The sequence below is a fragment of the Triticum aestivum genome, chromosome 1B (assembly GCF_018294505.1).
Source record: "Triticum aestivum cultivar Chinese Spring chromosome 1B, IWGSC CS RefSeq v2.1, whole genome shotgun sequence".
Lineage (NCBI taxonomy): Eukaryota > Viridiplantae > Streptophyta > Magnoliopsida > Poales > Poaceae > Triticum > Triticum aestivum.
This window is the reverse complement of record NC_057795.1, coordinates 159,074,955-159,096,375: the sequence shown is the minus strand read 5'-3', so window position 1 is coordinate 159,096,375 and position 21,421 is coordinate 159,074,955. Positions and strand designations below refer to the sequence as shown.

General features: G+C 48.1%; 2 protein-coding genes across 2 annotated transcripts; one reads left to right on the top strand and one right to left on the bottom strand.

Annotated features, from left to right (window-relative positions):
- Positions 1-9,041: 9,041 nt before the first annotated feature.
- LOC123113411 (protein SYM1) lies at positions 9,042-11,656 on the top strand. Its single transcript, XM_044534641.1, has 7 exons — positions 9,042-9,783; positions 9,918-10,058; positions 10,164-10,277; positions 10,371-10,544; positions 11,030-11,145; positions 11,254-11,314; positions 11,417-11,656. Exons 1-7 carry the CDS (start codon positions 9,382-9,384, stop codon positions 11,429-11,431), a joined length of 1,023 nt encoding a protein of 340 aa, XP_044390576.1. The 5' UTR covers positions 9,042-9,381; the 3' UTR covers positions 11,432-11,656.
- Positions 11,657-14,416: 2,760 nt separating this feature from the next.
- Positions 14,417-16,226, bottom strand: LOC123088690 (uncharacterized). Its single transcript, XM_044510916.1, has 4 exons — positions 15,837-16,226; positions 15,636-15,747; positions 15,238-15,555; positions 14,417-14,675 (listed from the first exon to the last, which is right to left on the bottom strand). Exons 1-4 carry the CDS (start codon positions 16,062-16,064, stop codon positions 14,542-14,544), a joined length of 792 nt encoding a protein of 263 aa, XP_044366851.1. The 5' UTR covers positions 16,065-16,226; the 3' UTR covers positions 14,417-14,541.
- Between the last annotated feature and the right edge of the window lie 5,195 nt (positions 16,227-21,421).

Below are 21,421 nucleotides of genomic sequence, written 5' to 3'. Positions count from 1 at the left end.
GGTGGGGATAACTTGTGTGCATCAATTTGATCCTGGATGAGCTGGAGCACCAAATCACCTTCCTGAAAGGTTCTGGACTTCACCCGGCGGCTGTGATAGCGGCACAGGTCTTGTTGGTAAGTCGCCAATCAGGCTGCTGCCAGGTCTCACTTTTCATCTAACAGGTCAAGTGCATCCTGACGCGCTTGTTCATTGTTAGCCTCAACATAAGCCGCCACGCAGGGCGAGTCATGACGGATGCCACTAGGGAGAACCACCTCGGCTCCGTAAACCATGAAGAAAGGCGCATAGCCCGTAGACATGTTAGGAGTAGTATAGATGCTCCATATCACAGAGGGTAACTCCTCAACCCAACAACCCGGCATCCGTTGCAAGGGGACCAAGAGCCAGGGCTTGATGCCTTTCAAGATTTCTTGATTGGCTCTCTCAGCTTGACCATTAGATTGGGGGTGAGCTACTGATGAAACATCAAGCCGAATATGCTCACATTGACAAAACTCTTCCATGGCGCCTTTACACAGATTAGTACCATTGTCAGTTATAATGTTGTGTGGAAAGCCAAAACGAAATATCACCTTCTTCATGAATTGAACCGCCGTGGCTGCGTCACACTTACTAACTGGCTCTACCTCAACCCACTTTGTGAACTTGTCAACCACCACCAAGAGGTGGGTCTTTTTATCTTTGGACCTTTTGAAAGGCCCAACCATGTCAAGCCCCCAGACTGCAAACGGCCAAGTAATTGGAATTATCCTTAACTCTTCAGCCGGCAAGTGAGCACGTCTCGAGAACTTCTGACAACCGTCACATTTACTGACCAGATCCTATGAGCCGTCAGCCAATAAAATCCATGATAGAAAGCCTTGGTCACAAGGGATTTTGACCCGACATGATGGCCACAATCTCCTTCATGAATGTCAAGAAGAATTTCTTGACCTTCCTCAGGAGAAACACAACGCTGAAATGCCCCAGAGACACTGCGATGATGCAACTCGCCATTGGCAATTGTCATTGACTTAGATCGCTGGGTTATCTGCCTAGCCAAGGTTTCATCCTCAGGCAACTCGCCCCGGGTCATGTAAGCCAAGTATGGCACTGTCCAATCTGGGATGACGTGAAGAGCCGCCACCAATTGGGCTTCTGGGTCAGGAACAACCAAGTCTTCCTATGTAGGCAACTTGACAGAAGGGTTATGCAGAATATCCAAGAAAGTATTAGGCGGCACCGGCTTACGCTGTGACCCCAACCGGCTTAAGGCATCAGCTGCCTCGTTCTTTCTGCGGTCGATGTGCTCCACTTGGTAACCCTTGAAATGTCCAGCAATGACATCAACCTCACGGCGATAAGCCGCCATGAGAGGATCCTTGGAATTCCACTTGCCTGAGAATTGTTGAGCCACCAAATCTGAGTCACCAAAGCACCTTACCCGGATTAAATTCATCTCCTTAGCCATCCGAAGACCATGGAGCAAGGCCTCATACTCAGTTGCATTGTTAGTACAGGGAAACATCAACCGTAGCACATAACAAAATTTGTCATCTCGAGGGGAAGCTAAAACAACTCCAGCCCCCGAGCCCTCCAGTTGCCTGGACCCATCAAAGTGAATAGTCCAATATGTGTTGTCTGGCTTCTCTTCAGGCATCTGCAGTTCTGTCCAATTGTTGATGAAGTCCATCAGTGCTTGAGACTTGATAGCAGTACGTGGCATGCACTTTAAACCATGAGGCCCGTGTTCAATGGCCCACTTGGCGACCCGTCCTGTGGCTTCTCTATTTTTAATGATATCTCCTAAAGGAGCAAAACTAACCACAGTGATGGGATGACCCTGGAAATATTGCTTAAGCTTCCGGATGGCCATGAGCACCCCATAAACGAGCTTCTGCCAATGTGGATACCTTTGTTTGGACTCAATAAGCACCTCATTGATGTAGTACACCGGTCGTTGAACCGGATGTTCCTTGCCAGCCTCCTTGCGCTCCACCACGATGGCCACACTGACAGCCCGTGTGTTAGCAGCCACATATAATAATAACGGCTCCTTATCAATGGGAGCAACAAGGACCGGTGGCTCAGCTAGCTGTCTCTTCAAATCTTCAAAGGTAGCGCTAGCAGCATCACTCCAGACAAAATCATCTATCTTCTTCATCATTTGATACAGTGGTATGGCCTTCTCACCTAACCGGCTTATGAAGCGGCTTAAAGTAGCAATACGACCTGCCAAACGCTGAATATCATTGATGCACACCGGTTTAGACAGAGAGGTGATTGCCTTGATCTTCTCCGGGTTAGCCTCAATGCCTCTGTTGGAACCAGAAAACCCAAAAGCTTGCCTGCTGGCACACCAAAAACGCACTTGGCCGGGTTAAGCATCATCTTGTAGACCCGGAGATTATCAAAGGTCTCCTTCAAATCATCTATCAAGGTCTCCTTCTCTCTGGACTTCACCATAATGTCATCCACATAAGCATGAACATTGCGCCCAATCTGATTGTGAAGACAATTCTGTACACACCGCTGATAAGTCGCCTGGGCACTCTTAAGCCCAAAAGGCATAGACACATAGCAGAAGGCTCCAAACGGAGTAATGAAAGTCGTCTTCTCCTGGTCCTTAACTGCCACCTTGATCTGATCATAACCAGAGTAAGCATCCAAAAAGCTCAAACACTCGCAGCTTTGTTTAAATCCGTGTAATCCACACACATACGCCAAGTGTCGTTCTTATTAAGCACCAGCACCGGGTTAGCCCACCACTCTGGATGAAAAACTTCAATAATGAACCCGGCCGCCAAGAGCCAGGCACTTCCTCGCCAATGACCTTACGTCTCTCTTCATTGTCTCGCCGAAGAAACTGCTTGACTGGCTTAAATTTTGGATTAATATTTAGAGTGTGCTCAGTGAGTTCTCTCGGTACACCCAGCATGTCAGAAGGCTTCCATGCAAAGATGTCCCAGTTCTCATGGATGAACTCGATGAGCGCACTTTCCTATTTGGGATCCAGATTGGCACTGATACTGAACTGCTTAGATGAGTCGCCTGGAACAAAATCAACAAGCTTAGTGTCATCGGCCGACTTAAACTTCTTTACCGGCTTATGCTCTATGGTTGGTTTCTTCAAACATGCCATGTCTGCCGGGTCAACATTGTCCTTGTAGAACTTCAACTCTTCTATTGCACAAACAGATTCAATGTAAGAAGCATCGCCTTTCTCACATTCCAAGGCTATCTTCCTACTTCCATGCACTGTGATGGTGCCTTTATGACCCAGCATCTTGAGCTGCAAATAAACATAACATGACCGTGCCATGAACTTGGCATAAGCCGGCCGTCCGAACAGGGCGTGATACGGGCTCTTGATTTTGACCACTTCAAAGGTTAACTTCTCAGCCCTAGAATCATGCTCATCTCCAAAGGCTACCTTCAGCTCAATCTTACCCACTGGGTATGCCGATTTACCAGGTACCACTCCATGAAAAACAGTGTTGGAAGTCTTGAGATTTTTGTCAGTCAAACCCATGCGGCGAAAAGTCTCATAATAGAGGATATTGATGCTACTGCCTCCACCATGAGCACCTTAGTGAATTTGTATCCACCAACCTGAGGTGCCACCACCAAGGCCAAGTGACCCGGATTGTCAACCCGGGGAGGATGATCTTCCCTACTCCATAGAATAGGCTGCTCAGACCATCTCAAATAACGAGGAACTGCTGGCTCAGCAATGTTCACAACCCTCTTATGAAGCTTCTAGTCCCGTTTGCACAAACCGGTGGTAAACACATGATATTGTCCACTATTCAGCTGCTTTGGATTACTCTGATATCCACCTTGCTGTTGCTGCTGACCACCCTAGCCAGATTGCTGATTATAACCACCTTGATTGCCCTGAGGGCTTTGAAAATTGGAATTTGAACCGCCACCCGGGCCATGAAAGCCGCCGCCACTTAAGCCGCCACCCGGCCCATGATTACGTCGAACATGTTGGAATTCTTGAAAGCCTTCATGATCGTACAGTCCTTCCACAAGTGAGTGGTCGGCTTCTGCGGAGTGTCGTGCCTTGGACAGGGCTCATTCAGTAACTGCTCAAGCGTGGGGCTTGACCCGCCGGACCAAGGAGGTGGTCTCCCCTTATGCCGCTGATTGCTGCCCTGCGCACTGGTGTTAGCCACATACTCCAAACTACCATCAGCCTTACGTTTATTATTACCTCCTTGATTTGCCGGGTTATGCTGAGGACCCTTGGCATTGTCGTTCTTCTTTCCCTTCCCTGTCTTCTCATCATCAGACTCGGGATCCTTCGTACTATCGGAATCGGTGTATTTGACTAGAGCCGCCATCAGCTGGCCCATGTCATTACAATCACGCTTGAGCCGACCCAGCTTCATCTTCAGAGGCGCAAAACAACAATTTTTCTCCAACATTAAGACTGCAGAGCTGGCATCCATCTTATCAGACGAATGTATTATGGCCTTGACCCGGCGCACCCAATGGGTTGTGGACTCACCCTCATCTTGCTTGTAGTTAGTCAAATCCACAATTGACATGGGCTGCTTGCAAGTATCTTTGAAGTTCTGAATGAACCAGGCTTTTAACTCTGCCCATGAACCAATGGAATTAGGCGGCAGCCCCTTCAACCAAGTACGGGCCGTCCCGTCCAATATCATGGTGAAGTACTTGGCCATCGCAGCGTCACTGACTTCCAGCAGCTCCATAGCCATCTCATAGCTTTCAATCCATGCCCCAGGCTGTAAGTCGGCCGTGTAGTTAGGCACCTTTCGAGGCCCCTTGAAATCCTTGGGCAAACGCTCGTTACGCAGAGCCGGCACCAGACAAGGGACACCTCCGGTCCTAGTGGTCACGCCTGCCTCAATAGAAGTCGTCGGGTAAACCACAAAAGACTGGTAAGTCGCCCATTGAGTCGCCTGCTCAGCCGCCTGTTGAGCCGCCCGCTCAGCCTCTTGACGTATTCTGTCTTGATCAACCAAGTTAAGAGCTCCACCACGTGCCCGGTCATGCCCGCCCGGCTGGTCACGGCGCCGAGCGTTGCTTGAAACGGCTGCTAAATCCATGTGCCTGCTATAACTCGGGCTCCGGCTTGGACGAGGGGTCAAATGAATCCTGTCTCAGCTATACGAGTACGCCTCCTGCTGTGCCAAAGCCGTCTGAAGCAGCTCTCTGACACTTCAAGTTGCCGTCGGAGAGTCGCCCTCCACTGGGAGAGTCGCCAATCATGCCGCCGTAGCAATCATGTTCTCCAAAGGGTTAGAGTAATGACCCGGTGGTGTTGGTACATACTGAGGCGGAGCAGTATTCATTCGGGGAGGTTCCATCATACGTGGCTGAACCGGCGTTCCAGCCCTAGGTGCTATAACCCGGTATATCTCCAGCGGTTACTGGGCCCTGCACTGGGTGTATGGAAGAGGTTTCGAGGATCGTAAACCGGAGGCAGCCGAGATTGAGTCTTCTGGTATCTTCTCCTCATGACCTCATTGGATGCATTCTGATCCATCGTGAGCCGAAAAGCCTGCGCCTGAATCCGCTGAGCCTGAGCGTCCAGAGCCGCCCGCTCTGCGGTCATCCTGACATCTTCCAGTGCCAGGTCTTCCTTAGCCTGCATTATATCTTGTTTTAACTATGCCACTTCCGCATCATGTTGAGCTTGATCCGCGGGTTAACCGCGGAGGCTAACAGAGCGGTCATCTTAACCATGAGATCCATCAGCACCTGAGCCGGCGGGCGCAGAGGGCCTCCTGCCCCGGCTGCCGCTGACCAGGAGGTTATCTCTGCCGCAGTCGTAGAATTTTGAACGGGTTGCGTGCTAGCCATGAAGATCCCAACTCTACTCGGCGGCTCAAGGAGGTCCGGAATACTGCTGCCATCGGAATAGCCCCCAAGCCCGCCATCTTGCAATTGATACAACGAATCCGTCTCACCTGTGGACGACTCGACATCAGAGTAGATGGCCGTCTCACCGGCAGATGCAGATCCTTCAGAAAGTCCTCCTCCGTGGATGCATCCCATGAAGGCACGCTTCCCGGCAGGCTGAGCCCGGGCGGGTCTCGCATGCTGAGCCGTCTCGACGAGGTCGGTGCAGATGTCTGACTCAGGGCTCGGCTCGCCGATCTTGCCGATGAAGACGTGGATTCTGCCGAAGGGACCCGGTACCCGTACTCAATTGAGCCGGCGTAGAGGCCCCAGCCTGCGTCATCGATGTAGAGCTTGCCGCGACGACTCTTGGTCATCCGGCCCATAGCGTATCCCTTGAGCCCTTCGAAGCTGCCCTTCAAGAACTCAAATCCACCGTGCGCTGGCCCCACGGTGGGCGCCAACTATCGTGGAATTGTCACATCAGATGTCCTAGTGAAAGGACTTAGTTGTGGAGCCATCGCAACTAGAAAGCTTAAAGGGGTTAATCGAGACAAATGACACGGGGTTTATACTGGTTCGGCCCCTTACGGTGAAGGTAAAATCCTACGATCCAGTTTTGAGTGGGATTGCTTATGTCTCAATTACCAGGGAGCGAAACCGCTTGACCTAACTCTCGATCTTATGTTACTTGCCCTGAACCGCCGCCGGGTCGTCCCTTTATATATAGAGGTCGACGCACAGCGGCCCTCTGAGTCCCGGACGGCTCATAAACAGTGCCTGGCTCGGTCTCCGACTATTCTTGCCTTACAATACAAGTCATGTACATGCGGCGGTTTATCTCTACGGGCCTTAAGTCGCCTTTGGGCTTTGGGCCCTTAACTGAACCACCTTCTTCAGACTTTGTCTTGGGCTTCAAGAGTCTTCACATGTATAACCCGGCCCCTCCTGGGCGGGTCATACCTAATAGTTATATCCCCAACAAGTATAACTAATTGTTTGGTATTTCGTGTTCTGTATCAATAACTAAAGATATAAAACAACTTTGAAAATAAAAAAGAACTACTTAGTGATAAAGCAAACAAGCACACACACACACACACACACACACAAGAATATTCACCCCTACGCTATTGCACCCCGAAAACGGCGCCAGAAAAAGGTCTTGATAACCCAGAAGTATAGGGGATCGTTTGTAGCCTCTTTTGATAAGTAAGAGTGTCGAACCCAATGATGAGCTAAAGGTAGGATTAATACTCTATCAAGTTCTATCGACCACTGATACAACTCTACGCACACCAACATTTGCTTTACCTTGAAACAAGTAATAAAACTAGAAGTACTTTGTAGGTGTAGTGGGATATGTTTGCAAGATAATAAAGAATGTGAAAATAAAAGTTAGGTGCTGTTTTAATAAAAGAACAATTAAGTTAGTATAGCGAGTGTGGAAAAGTGGTGGTAGGATTTGCGAGATTTTCCTAGGCAATGGATAACAAGATCGGTAATAATTATTGCAATTTTATATGAGGGAGAGGCATGAGCTAACATATTTTCCATACTTGGATCATATGAACTTATGATTGGAACTCTAGAAAGCATCTGCAACTACTAAAGATCATTAAGGTAAAACCTGATGGGGAACGTTGCATGAAAATCAATTTTTTTTCCTACAAATCACCCAAGATCTATCTATGAGAATCATAACAACGAAAGGGGAGAGTGTGTCCATGTACCCTCATAGACCATTAAGCGGAAGCTTATATTACGTGGTTGATGTAGTCATACTCTTCACGATCCAATCAAATGAAGTAGCGAACGGACGACACCTCCGCCTTCAACACACGTGCGGCTCAATGGTGTCTCCTCCTTCTTGATCCATCAAGCAAGGATGGAGAAGTAGATGGGATATCAACCTGCATGACGGCGTGGTGGATATGATGGTGGTGTAGTGTCGGCAGGGCTTCGCCAAACGCTGTCCGAACTCTGAGGAGAAAACAGTGTTATGGGAGAGGTAGGGCTGCCGCCGCGGCGTGGGAATTGGGGTGTTCAGCCCCTCCCTCTCCCCCACTATATATAGGAGGCAAGGGGGAGGGCTGGGTCGCATCCATATCCCCTCCTCTAAGGAGGGGAGGCGACCAAGGGAGGAGTTCTCCCTCCCCAAGGCACCTAAGGGTGGTGCCTTCCCTCCTTAGGACTCTTCCTCCTCCACCTCTCCTTGGCACATGGGCCTCTTCGGGATGGTACCCTTGGCCCATGTAGGATAGGGTGCCCCCTTACAACCCATGTGGGCCTCGGGGGCAGGTGGAGCCCCCCCCCCCCCCATGGACCCCAGGACCCCTTTCGGCACTTCCGGTACAATACTGATAATGCCCGAAACTTTTCTGGCGACCAAAACAGGACCTCCTATATATAAATTTTACCTCCCGACCATTTCAGAGCTCCTCGTTACATTTGGGATCTCATCCGGGACTCCTAACAACATTCTTTCACCAACGTACATATCCCAATACTACTCTAGCGTCACTAAACGTTAAGCGTGCGGACCTTATATGTTCGAGAATCATGTAGACATGACCGAAGCAATTCTCTGGTCAATAAAAAATAGCGGACCTGGATGCCCATATTGGTTCCCACATATTTGACGAAGATCTTTTATCAGTTGAACCACGATGTCGCTGATTCGCGTAACCCCGTATGCAATTTCCTTTGACTAGCGATATGTTACTTGCCCGAGTAGAAAGATCCATCATGTCATGTGCATTCGTGTATGGACCAAGTGCACGGCCGGTGATGCCCTGCTGCGTGTGGCTTCAATCATCCGGGGACGGTATTGCCAATGTGCGTCGGTGAAGAACCGCGGCTAGCTAGCTGGTGATGGTTCACGGCTTCCATCACCTCAGCTCCGGTGATTCTTCAGGCAGGCCTCCCTCTTCAACAGCATACTTACTGTCCACACAAAAAAGACGAGAACATGTACTAAGTAGGTTTTCCACATGGAAAATCAGTTTATGAGGCGTAGGACACAACGGCCACACAAGGAAGCAGTTGGCCACCACCGGTCACAGGAGGCGTGGAATCTCCGCCGGGCTCCACGGAACCTGGAACTCGGATACCCTGTCGTGGTGCAGTGGCCCACCGTCACCGTATGAGGCAGAGAGGTTTGGTCCGACTTCAGGTCTTCAGCCTCAGGCCGGAATCATTTCCCCCGGATGCAACGAGATTACCCTTGGCCGGCACGCAGCAGCCTCAGGCGAGCACACAACCCCGAGACGACTCCCGACTCCCGTCCTCGGCACGACGGCGCGGCCGCGAGAGATCCACAAGCTTCACGCGGTCGCTGACACCTGCCCTGCGGCCCCGTCGGATAAAACCACCGGTCGGAAGCAAAGGCGAAACACACACCAACGTCAGTCAAGGCGAGAAGCAAGTGCCAGAGGCAGAGCCAACCAGCGCGCGCGTGCGTGTGTGGTGGTGGGAGGTCAGCAGCTTGGCTGTGCCTGTGGGGCAAGAGCAGCGGCAGCGATGGCGGCGTCCGTGGCCACCTCCCCGGCCTGCACCCGGCTCATCCCCAGCAGCCACCTCTCCGCCTCGGCCTACACGGCCGCGCCGTCTCTCGTCCGCCTGGCGGGGTCCACCAGGCGCCTCCGCCGGGCCCTGCGCGTCTCGGCCGCGGCGGAGCCGGCCGACGCGCTGCCGGGGCCCGGGGCCGGCGAGCTAGACGGGGTGGTGCCGGCGGGGCTGCTCGAGGAGCTGCCGGAGGGCCTCGCCTTCCAGGGCGACATGGGCGGGGGGTTCGCACCCGGCGGCGGCGGCGGGGACGACGGCAACAAGATGCTCGACCGCGGCATCAACGCCGCCATCGTGCTCAGCGCCAGCACCTACGCGCTCACCAAGCTCCTCACCGTTGACCAGGACTACTGGCATGTAAGGACGGACGGACGGACCTCCTCGATTGATTCCAACCAAAATCGCCTCTTCTCTTCCACTAATAGCGAGCCATGATCTCGATCGATTCGGGGTTAACCCTTGTTTCTCTTGATTGGATTTGGTCGGTGCAGGGGTGGACCATCTTTGAGATCCTGCGGTACATGCCGGAGCACAACTGGTCGGCGTACGAGGAGGCCCTCAAGGCCAATCCGGTTCTTGCTAAGATGATGATCAGCGGCGTCGTCTATTCCCTTGGCGACTGGATAGCCCAGGTGCCAATCCAATCCAGTTCCCCCTCGCTGACAGCTGACTGATCCCCTTTCTGCTGCTGCAATAGCTAATTCAGTTCTTCTTCTTTGTGTTGCTCCTGCTTACAGTGTTACGAAGGGAAACCCATCTTCGAGTTTGACCGCACTCGTATGTTCAGGTCTGGCCTTGTAGGGTTCACCCTCCACGGATCCCTTTCGCACTACTACTACCATTTCTGCGAGGTACCCATTGCGATTCTTAGCCTGACTCGTACTACAAGCTTGTGTGATGTTGATGTGTAAACTGACATGAATGCATCCACTTCCTTGCATCAGTCCTTGTTCCCTTTCAAGGATTGGTGGGCAGTGCCTGTCAAGGTTGCGTTTGATCAGACGGCTTGGTCTGCCCTGTGGAACAGCATCTACTTCGTCGCCCTGGGCTTCCTTCGCTGGGAATCTCCATCCACCATATTCAGAGAGCTCAAGGCCACCTTCTTCCCCATGCTTACTGTAAGCATCACTAATCTTCTCAATTGTGAATTATGCTTCTGTGGTTGTGCCAGACTAAGTATCTTTTGACACTGGGACTGTGAATGCTGACGATCTTAGTTTCATTGTATACTACCGGTTATTCGGTTAGAAAATGTAGAGCATAGAGCGAATTAATACAGTGGTGAGATGCATTTTGCTTCTTCATTCTTCGTTTATTGACGCGTAGCATTGTCTTCAGGCCTTTTAGGTACACTAGAAACTACAGGCGCGTGTTAACGGGTGTAAATTAACTAAATAAGGAAGGTGCACATACATCTGATACACCATTGTGAAAGAATTGGGGGAGGCGGATGAGTGAAAATGGAAACAAAGTGAAATGTGATTGATAGGATTAGTTGTGTTGCAATATAAGAGTATTGTACATTACCTTTTGCCCGTTTTATTTATCTTGCTACTCATTATTAGAAAGCTCAAGTGTTGATCTATCTAAATTGTAATTGCAGGCTGGATGGAAGCTATGGCCATTTGCACACTTAATTACGTATGGTGTGGTTCCTATCGAACAAAGACTTCTCTGGGTCGACTGTGTCGAATTAATCTGGGTCACCATCTTGTCAACGTATGCCTCTGATCGTGCTTTCATATTTGATTTCACAGAATTACTCATGCTACCAAGCCTCATCATTCATCCAAGATTACTAAACTGTATCATCTTCTTGTTTGATAGTTACTCGAACGAGAAATCTGAAGCAAGGATCTTAGATGATTCCTCCACAACAGATACGCAGGTATATTGCATCAGAACTACTACTAAATATATGAAGAAATAAGTTCAGCCTTGTCATCCCTGTCGTCGTACTGACACCTGGAATTATCTTTCTTCTTTTCAGGACAACTCAAGATAGCACATACTTCATGGTTTTGCTGTTTTATAGATTGGAACAGCAGAAACTGCTCCGGCTTCGTTACGTTGGGATTGTATTAATTGTATGTATAGTTAGTTGCCAGTGCTGTGTGTGTAAAAAAAACTTGCATCTATTGCAAGCAAATTGTGCTGGCCAAACAAAACCGAAAAAGAAATTGTCTCAAAGGAGATCATCTCCTGATGAAAATATGAGTTGTGCATTTGATGGGCATATGTCTGAACAAAGGATTCAAGCACGATGCGAGTGTTATAGAACTGTAGAACACAACTCTTAACCAACATTTTCATAACAAAAAACGACTTTTTTCTGCACAAGTAGAGAAGTAGAGATGCTATAGCATTGTGGCATGTATACCACCGTTGTGGGATTATATATATGCCCCTGCTTGACAGATGTGCAGCTCAATATATGCCGCCCACGCCGGGACCATGAGAGCATCAAATTTCATGAAGCTGAACATTCACAAGCACAAGATTAAACTGCACAATTTGTCAAGGAGTGGAGGCAAGCTGGTGCTGGAGGAGTAGATCGTTTTGTGAGGCGTTAGTTTAGTGAGTAGTGTTGGTGGGTGTTGGCGGGCTTGCACATATTTGCAAACACCTCTTGTAAATGTTAACTTCTTCCTTCTTCTATAAAGTTCTATGGTTTCTCTTGAGAAAAAAAAAGAGTATCCCATGCATGAAAACTTTGATAGGCGTACCTACGGGCTAGTTATGGCTGACTGATACAACTTTACAACTCCTCCTGGAGTATCTCCAACGGGCTTGGGCAAACTCGACCCCTCGTATATGTCCGTTGACACATAGTCCACGGATAAGAGGAGCTCGGCCCTTATTTGTCCATCCTGCAATCATCTCCCTCATATCTAAATCTCCAAATCTATACAAGGTCATGCAATGTAGATTAACACAACATTGACAAACACATAGCAGTTCATTTCATACAACCAGACATATCAAGTTCATCAAGTTTATAGTTCATGCCACAGCACAATACGATAGCTAGATACATAAAAGACGCAACTCGGACATCACCGCTTCGCCTTGTTCTTCCCCTTGTCATATGGGAATCGTTTGGAATCGGCGCACCGGCCGAACGCTCGGCCGGTTCCCCTCGCTCGCTCGCTCTTTTTCCACGCACGCTAGGTGGGCCTCAAGCGAACATTTTTTTTTCTTGTGTACTTCTTCTTCCTCGCGCAAGCGCCTCCCCAAGCATGTCCCCTCCCCCCTCCCCCTCCTCCCGAGCTGCGACTGGGTCACCACGACCTCCATCGCCGGCGGCCAGGCTCCCCTCGCCGGCTGCCATGGCTGCCTGCCGCCATGGCCAGATCCATCCCCTACCTCAAGCCTTCACGCAGGCGCATCCCCTCCCCCCCCCCTTCCCCCTTCCTCCCGGGCTGCGACTGGGCGACCACGACCTCCATTGCCGGCGGCCAGGCGCTCCCTCGCCTGCCGCCATGGCTGGATGCACCCCCGCGTATACCAGTGTTGCAACCGTCACCTAAAACAGCTTCAATAGCTGTTGAAAAAAGCTTCAACCATAGACAGAAAAGCTTCAATGGAACTGCACAACAAGGAGAAGCTGCAACCGCAGTTGGATTTTGTTACTACTGGCGAAGTTTTTTGCTACATCCATCAGGCGGAGCTGCGACCTCGCGATGATGACAACGACGATTTTTGTTGCAACCGTAGCAGTTTTTTGCTACTAACGCTGAAGTTTTTTGCTACATCCATGTAAGGCGGAGTTGCGACCTCACGAAAGACGGCAATAGTGTTTATTTTTTGGTGCAACCGTAGTTGTTTTTTGCCACCACCGCTGAAGTTTTTGCTACATCCATGTAAGGCGGAGTTGCAACCTCGCGAAAGACGGCGACGGGGTTTGATTTTTGCTGCAACCGTAGTTTTTTTTGCTACTACGGGTGAAGGTTTTTGCTGCAACCTGCATTTTGCCGTGCTACCATTGGCGTCAAGTTTTGCTACAACCGGAATCAACAGTTGAAAAAAAAAGCTTCAACTGGCGGTGTTTTTTGCTGCCACCGTTGATGAATTTTGCTACAACCTTTAATAAGGGGGTTCAGCGGCGGCGCTGGAGTACGAGCGGCGGGGCGCGCGACTGCAAGCTGCCGGAGCTGCAACAGGCGACTGGTGTTGACGGAGCCGCGACCATCACCAGCGAGGGGAGCTGCAACCCACGGGCGAAGTTTTTGCTGCATGTAGATCCCGGCGAGAAACATGAGAGAAGATGGCGGAGACCGGCGGCGAGCGCGGCGACCGGCGGCGAGCGCGGCGACCGGTGGCGAGCGCTGCATCCAGTAGCGGGGGCGGCGGAGAGAGAGGTCCAGGCGGGGGTGATGGCCGGCGGCCGGGAGAGGAGAGAAAGAAAGAGGGGGGGAGTCAACGCGGGGAATCGGACGGCTAATCGCGCGCATCCAACGGCTAGGGCTGGACCGGCCGAAACTGTTCGGCCGGCGCACCGGCGCCTAGCATCGCCCTTGTCATATATAGTGACAGTACTAGTTGTCGAAGACGGGGTAGGCGTCTACATCATCCAGGGGGGCGTCGGAGTCGCTGGAGGGCCCGGACAAGGGAGAGCCCGACAAGACGTTAGGAGGCACAGGCCTAGCTATGGCGGAGGCAGCTGCTTGCTCAGCCACAAGCTGATCCGAAGCCACGAGCGATGCATTCTCATTCTCGCGGGGCGGCGGCAGGCATCCATCTCTGCGGTGTTCAACAACCGGGGCACTACTGATAATCGCGACATGTCTTGTGGTATGGCATCCTTGAGATCTTTTAGCACCATCGTTATAGTAAAATGCAATCAGTCCTACTTTTTTCACGAATTCCAGATTGCCTATCTTTCATGGATACTTTACATTCATAGAAGGGTACAAGTATAGGAGCGTGAACACCTGCACCGTTAGCACCTCTTCCCACGAGTTAGCAGAAGAACGGTGGCACCTCTTCCCCAGGATCAGTCCTATTTTCCCATTATGTTATTCAAATTTAGTTACATTTGGGAAATATTAAAAGTTGATATGAACAAGTGGACGGAGCCTGAACAAATTCAGCTTTGTGACTAACAAGTTACCATCAGCAATAATCATTATGATCATTGGACACACTAGGAGCTAAGAAAAGTTGCACCGGATATCGTTTGTAGGCAGAGACTTGAGTTGCCTGCTTGTGGCCCTGCTTCACGGCTGGCTTCCATATGATTGCTTCTCCTGTTTTCGCGCAAAAGCTACATGTTAGCAGACTGGAAGGCTATAAAATTTACTCCATTTATATTTCAATTCTCTACAGAAAAAACTTTCTTTCTTGTTCAAACTGAACACTAACTAGGTCAGTGTTCAGTGCTATTAGTGCACAGTTTTTTTTTTTGAGCATCAGTACAGACACAAGCGCTCACTCTTAGTGCACAGTTGCTACTGCCTACTGGCTGGAATGCAACTACAAACCTAGTTGCTATCTGTTTCGTCACCGCGGATGAATCAAAGTCTACACGATTAATAATAAGATGTAAGGCAGAACCATAGAAATAACACGATCAGATTTCTCTGAAAATTCGAACGCTGCCACGGAAAAAGGAAGAAGAGTATGTTCATGCTAGCGTAACTACAGGGAGGGAGGGAACCAAGTTTAACTAGAGATGGGACGAGTGTATGGTCCAGTTTGATATCTAAAACAGGGTAAAGCCATATAATTAACCTATATTAACCAAAATATACAGGTCCAATTTGACATCCAAAACAACAGAAGAAAGTCACAAATTGCAAAAGAAGCCACCTTTCACATTCTCAGTGACAAACTTGTTCTCGCGGTACTCTTCGCTGTTTGGGTCATCTAAACCATGGATACAGGACTGGCTGCACGGAAGCTCCTCGCTTTTTAAGTCTGCAAAACAGTTTCCTGGAAACAAAGACTTATGGGAAGATGGGGGCTGTGATTCGATCCACTTCATGGTTTCCTTGAACACTTGGAACCGCATAGCCTTCTCTTTCTTGTCTCGGTATGTCTTGTTGAACTCCTTGATCCAATTCTCAAACAACTCTTCCATCTCCTCCTCTTTATATATATAGATGAACTCCCCTTTCTTGCGAGTAGCTGCACAAGAAGACAGTATATATGCATGAGGTGGTGGTCCCTGACATGAAACCCCGGGCTAACGAATACGAGGAATCTACCTGGCTCATCATCATCTGAGCCTTTCCTGAAATACTGAACTGCCGCCAAGGCTCCGACACCAGCAAACGCAGCCGCGGCCACACCAGCAGCGCCGCCGATGGGGAGATCCTTCTGGATCGATCGGGCCGGGATGAGAAACATGAGAGGGGAGCCTGGAGTTGCAGATCTGAGTGAAACAACGGGGGGAGAGGGAGACTCACCAAGGAGTGGAAAGAGCGTGCAGGAGCCGTCCTTGGGATCACCCGCGACGAGAGCCTCCGTGTGAGGAGGAAACCGACGGCCCGTCGGAGGGACATGATTGCCTCTTCCCTCGCCTTATCCTCGATTTCTTTTTCGCTCGCTCGCTCGCCGCCGCTGCCGCCACCGGTGCCTCGATTCAATTCTAGGGTTTCGCTACCAATGGGCACGGGAGATTGTTTATAGTGCATGCATGCCACGGAGTAGTAGCATCACCCGCGGCGAGAACCTCCGTGTGAGGAGGAAACCGACGGCCCGCCGGAGGGACATGATTGCCTCTTCCCTCGCCTTATCCTCGATTTCCTTTTCGCTCGTCTCCGCCGCCGCCCATGGTTTTGGGTACCGCCCGAGAAAAACGGACACCGGACGGTTACCGTGTTTCTCGCCGCCCCACGAGAAATACCTATCCCGAGCAAAAAATACCGAATTTTTTGAATAATTTGAATTTGAACGCTCAAGGTCCATTAAATTAGCTTTGTTTCTTATTTGAAACGACTCCCTTACTGTGGCGTAGTGGTAACCATCTGTTATGCGCCTCGTTAGGTAGTTGGTTCGAGTCCTCTTTCCGCACTTTTTGCTGTTCTTTTTGTTATTTTTCAGAATAGGCGGTAAAAAACGTGATTTTTCAGAATAGGCAGTAAAAAACGTAAAATACTGACGGCCCAGAGAATCGAACTGGCGACCTCAACATAGGTCAGGGCGCACGTAGCTGAGGTACCACTGAGCTACTACCTCTTTTCTGATTGAAAACAGTTCAAGGTATTATTATATCTAAGTTAAAATTGTTTGAATTCAAAATTCAACTGTAAATTTCGTCCCAAATTTGTTCGGTATTTCTCGGTAACCGTGGTTACCGGAAATATCGCCCACCCACGAGAAAATTTGCCTATTTGGGATCCAAAACCTTGCCGCCGCCTCGATTCGATTCTAGGGTTTCGCTACCGATGGGCAGAGAAAAGCAATTCTCCCATGCACGGGAGGTTCTGTGCATGCGAGAGCCATTGATTTTTCTTGGAGATCCGATGCCATGCATTGATAGTTTGCTGCTGCTGGTATTTACTACATCTTTCTGTGATACATGAAAGTACACTGTCCCAGCTAGGCTCCACCATCCCATACTTTTTCATTTTATTTCCAAGTTAGAATCTACTTTATTTTTTGAACCAAAAGTATATTTTATGACCCGCTTGTATATTTGTGTTTATGACGACGAGAACTTTAAAACGAGGCCACTTTTAAATTTTTTTTACCAAATTTTAAAATTCATGTTCTGAAACATGGTGAGACAGAGTGAAAAACTAAAATTCATATAAGAATGAATTTGATACACATCGGCACACAATGTAACATTATGATACACAACGGAATACGGCGAGCCATAGCGAAACAATTAGATTTTTTTCTATGAAATAGGATGAAACATTATTGAATATTTTGCATGGAATTAAAAGAATTGTACAAAACTAGTTTGAAGCATGGTGATTTAATTGTCTAAAAACTAATTTCTAAAATATATTCAATATTAGTATCGTTTTAAAGATCTTGTCAGAAAAATACAATTGTGCAAACAGAATGTAAATCAAACTTTCATTTCAACATACATTAGGCATCTATTTATTTAAATAAAACTTAGTGAGTAGAGAAAACACCACAGAAGATGTTATTGGTCCCACACAACAATAAATGAGGTGGTGGATGCATGCACGGGAGGTCCCGTGCATGGTAGAAAATCCCCTCTCCCAATGGGCACGGGAGACAATGCATGCCACCCTGAGCACGGCACGGGAGACAATGCAAGCCATCCTGAGCACGACACGGGAGACAATGCATGCCACCCTGAGGACTAGCATCACCATGCAATGTTGCGTCGACTAATAAAACTATGATTTTTGTTTCCAGTTTTGCTAAAGCACATCTGCCATAAGTATTGCATATCTAAGTTCTATGTCATTGATTTTACACGAAGATTCATGTAGATGTTTTTTTTTCTTTTTATACTTGACTCAACAGTTAGATGTGCAATAAATATGACACATCTAAATGTGCCCTAAACAAACCAGTTTGTCTTTGCGAGTGATAGGCGCCGGCACGGCCCAAAATTGGGCCGGTTAGTGTGTATCCATTCGATTGTAGTACCATGTGCCGTTAGATCTAGTCCTCTTTTCTTCTTCCTTCTCTGATACATCATGTGGAAAAAAATGTTCTCCAACACATCCTGCCTCACTCACTCACTCAGCCCGCCATGGCCGTCCCCGCCACTAACTTTGAAGCCCTGCTGGCTCGCCGGTCTCATAGCACCGGTCCTTGCTGGATCCGGCAGACGTCGTCGCTGCACCCAGCCGCCACCACGTAGGAACATGGGCGTATGGTAGCACGTCGGATGGCTCTGCCGTTGCAGCAGCTAGTTGCCTCCATCATAGCATGTTCGTCGCAGCATCACCATCCAACAGATTAATGGAGTTTTTGTCTGGTTTTGTTGCTGATTTTATTTTTGCTACAATCGGCATGAAGAAAGCTTCAACCGTGAAAAACAGTTTCAACCAGAGAGAGTGGGGAAAAGCTTGGACTAGCGTGGAAAAAAGCTTCAACCCGACATGCGCGAGCCCGTTATGCCGGTAAGCTGCGGTCGACGGGGCATTAAAATAATTAGCCTGTTGTAGCAAAAAGATCACACCGATTCTAGCAAAACCCAAAAACTTTTCTAACAAAAAAAATGACGGTTCCAGCAAAAACAAAAATAATCTCATTGGTTCTAACTCTTCTTAGGCTGGTTGTAGCAAAAACGATTGCTGGTTCCAGCAAAAAGACCAATGCAGCAAAGACACATGGTAGCCACCGTCCGTCACAGTCCCAGCTTCATCATAGCTTATGGAGCAAATTCAAATGCTAGTTCCAGCAAAAATCAAAAGAGGTTCTAGCATTGATGTATCAAAAAACATGGCGGTGACGCCACCACCATCCTCTCAGTTTGTAGCAAAATCAAAACAAGGTTCCAACAAAAAAATTGGTTCCAACAAAAATCAAAAGAGGTTCAAGCAAAAAAATGTTCATCAAAAAAATCAAACGGGGATGGTAGCAAAAAAAAGAAAGGGGTTGTAGCAATACAAATGTGAGGATCCAGAAAAAAAACCCTAGTTCCAGCACAAACTTGTTGCCACTGTGGTCGATTGCAGCTTGGCCATGGTGACAAACGAACCATGGCTACGACGGCCATGGAGGCATTCAGGTGCCGGCGGACAAGGCGACGACCACACCCCTGGCTATGGGCGGCCATGGAGAGGGGTGCATTTGGCGCCTATGATCCACGCACGACTTAAGCGAGGCCTACTAGGCGACAATGGCGACGATTACCAGCTGCCGGCGACCGTGGTGATGAGCACCACACCCTGGCTGCAGGTGGGATGTGGAGGAAGATGCGGTAAGATATGGATGGGGATGAGCAACGAAGGGGTACGGACGCAGGTCACGGGCAGTGCAGAGGCCCCCAACAGCCACACATTTTTTATTATGGGAGATGGGGCTAATCGAGGCACTTCGATCACTAGTAGATCAAGTGACCCGTGCGCGACTGACGGAAGACTCGGCCGGCGTGCCGGGTATAAATGTTTCCCTTTGTTTTTTTGCTTTACTAGCAAAAGAAACCATGCGTTGTAACGGGAAAAAAATAACACACACTCTTACTCCCAATAATGATGACTTAAGACCTCAATAGGTCCACGGCCTTTATTTTAACATGACATGACATTTGTGTTGCTGTGTATTCTCCTTCTCACCCTCGTTAGCGGTGGTCTCAGTGCCCACACAATCAAAACGCGTTTGAATGTGGTCAATCCTAAGGTGTCTCTCTCTCGCGCGCGCGTGTGCTCGCTCCGAGTAAGATGAGAAATCTGTTGTTTTCCCCCTGCGAGGCTTTTTAGAAGCATGCATGCATGGTTATTGATGCTTTGTTTCATCACAAATTTGTTTTAGTGAGGTGTGCAACCTGGATTGCCGCCGACACGAAAGAAAAACAAACTGTGGATGAAGTTTGCATGCAAAATAACTTAAAAATGTAATAGGTAAAATAACATCATATTCAGATTCTCTATATTTTTTTAATCAAATTTCATGTATGACATGTTAAATTCAGAGTTAGGGTTTAAAAGATACGGTTAATTTAGAAAAACATTTATTTTTCTAATCAAATTTCATATATGACTCAGACCAGTTTTTTGGTTAAAATGCAAAAAAGCGATACGTTTGTAGCTTAAATGTGTATCGTGGGTTAATTACTTATGTCTACTACGCAACTTTATTCTTCTAGACTCTGTTGGGCCCCAAACGCAAAGTTTTGTAGGACATCAACAAATTTCTCTGAAGTGGATGACCTAAGGTTTATCAATCCGTGGGAGGTGTAGGATGAAGATTGTAATGCCCAACATGCGGCTCTAGCCCGATCAAGTTGTGAACTCTTGATAAGGGTAGAAACGCATATCAGTCGTTAAACAAGGTGGACATATTACAAGATTTCATCAACTGAATACACTACAAGAAATATGTCAACTTGTGACCTTGAATATTGGTCACTAAAAGGTCATTGTTTTTCATCTGTGACCTTTTTTTGACCAAAAATAGAAGGTCAAAAGCTGAGGGTCGTTAACTGACTATAGCGACCTTTCTTCTGGAATGATCGAAGACGTTTATGACCAAAATATGTCCACTGTAGCGTTTTGGTCACTAGCAACCTCCCCAGACCACGTAGGCATCCAGCGTGGCAAGCTGATGTGGCACAAGATTCAGCCCGGTCCAATTCGGTTTTCTACATGGGCCTAGCCCAACAATTCAGCCTATTTGTGTTTTTTTCCTTTCATTTTTTGTCAGCTACATGGGCCAAGCCCAACAGCCATTTATTTTTTTGGGCCAATCTTTTACAGTATACATTTTTCTGGGCCTCAACATTTTTCCAGCCCACTTGTCAGTTTTCTTTTATTTCTTTTTCATTTTAAAGTAGGTTGCCAGGATCACTCTTTCTGTAACACACATTAGTTCTATATTTGTGCATAATATTTGATTCAAAAAGAGCCAATAAGGCATAATATTTCATACAACAGCCAAGCAAAGAAATTACAATGATACAGATATACAGATAACTAGTCCAGTGAGCTAAACGCATTGCTGGTTACAGTACAAATCTGGTTTTCAGGTAAAATACAATCTGGTAACAGTGAGATAATAGTACAAATCTGGTATTTAGCTAAAATACAACTAGATAAACAGATAACTAGTCCAGTGAGCTAAAACGCATTGCTGGGTGTGGGTTTTCTTCAGGATTCTTCTTCCTAGAGCTCCAACTTCTGAAGACTGAAGGCCAGCATCTGCAAATAGTAAATTATGATAAGTTAAAAACATAATCTAGTGAATCCATGAATATAAAATTCTCATAATGATGAAAAATTGCTGCAAAACTTTAGATTTAACAGGAAACAATGCATATAACATTCTCATAATAGCGAAAACAAAGATATATTTTGCAAATGATAAGTACCAGCACAGTGCAAGTTAACACAAC

Coding starts and splice junctions, on each gene's coding strand:
- LOC123113411 (XM_044534641.1), top strand. CDS start 9,382: ATGGCGGCGTCCGTGGCCACCTCCCCGGCCTGCACCCGGCTCATCCCC. Junction 9,784..9,917: donor TTGACCAGGACTACTGGCAT/GTAAGGACGGAC, acceptor TGGTCGGTGCAG/GGGTGGACCATCTTTGAGAT. Junction 10,278..10,370: donor ACTACTACCATTTCTGCGAG/GTACCCATTGCG, acceptor TCCTTGCATCAG/TCCTTGTTCCCTTTCAAGGA.
- LOC123088690 (XM_044510916.1), bottom strand. CDS start 16,064: ATGCACTATAAACAATCTCCCGTGCCCATTGGTAGCGAAACCCTAGAA. Junction 15,748..15,836: donor CACGCTCTTTCCACTCCTTG/GTGAGTCTCCCT, acceptor CGATCGATCCAG/AAGGATCTCCCCATCGGCGG. Junction 15,556..15,635: donor CTCAGATGATGATGAGCCAG/GTAGATTCCTCG, acceptor CTTCTTGTGCAG/CTACTCGCAAGAAAGGGGAG.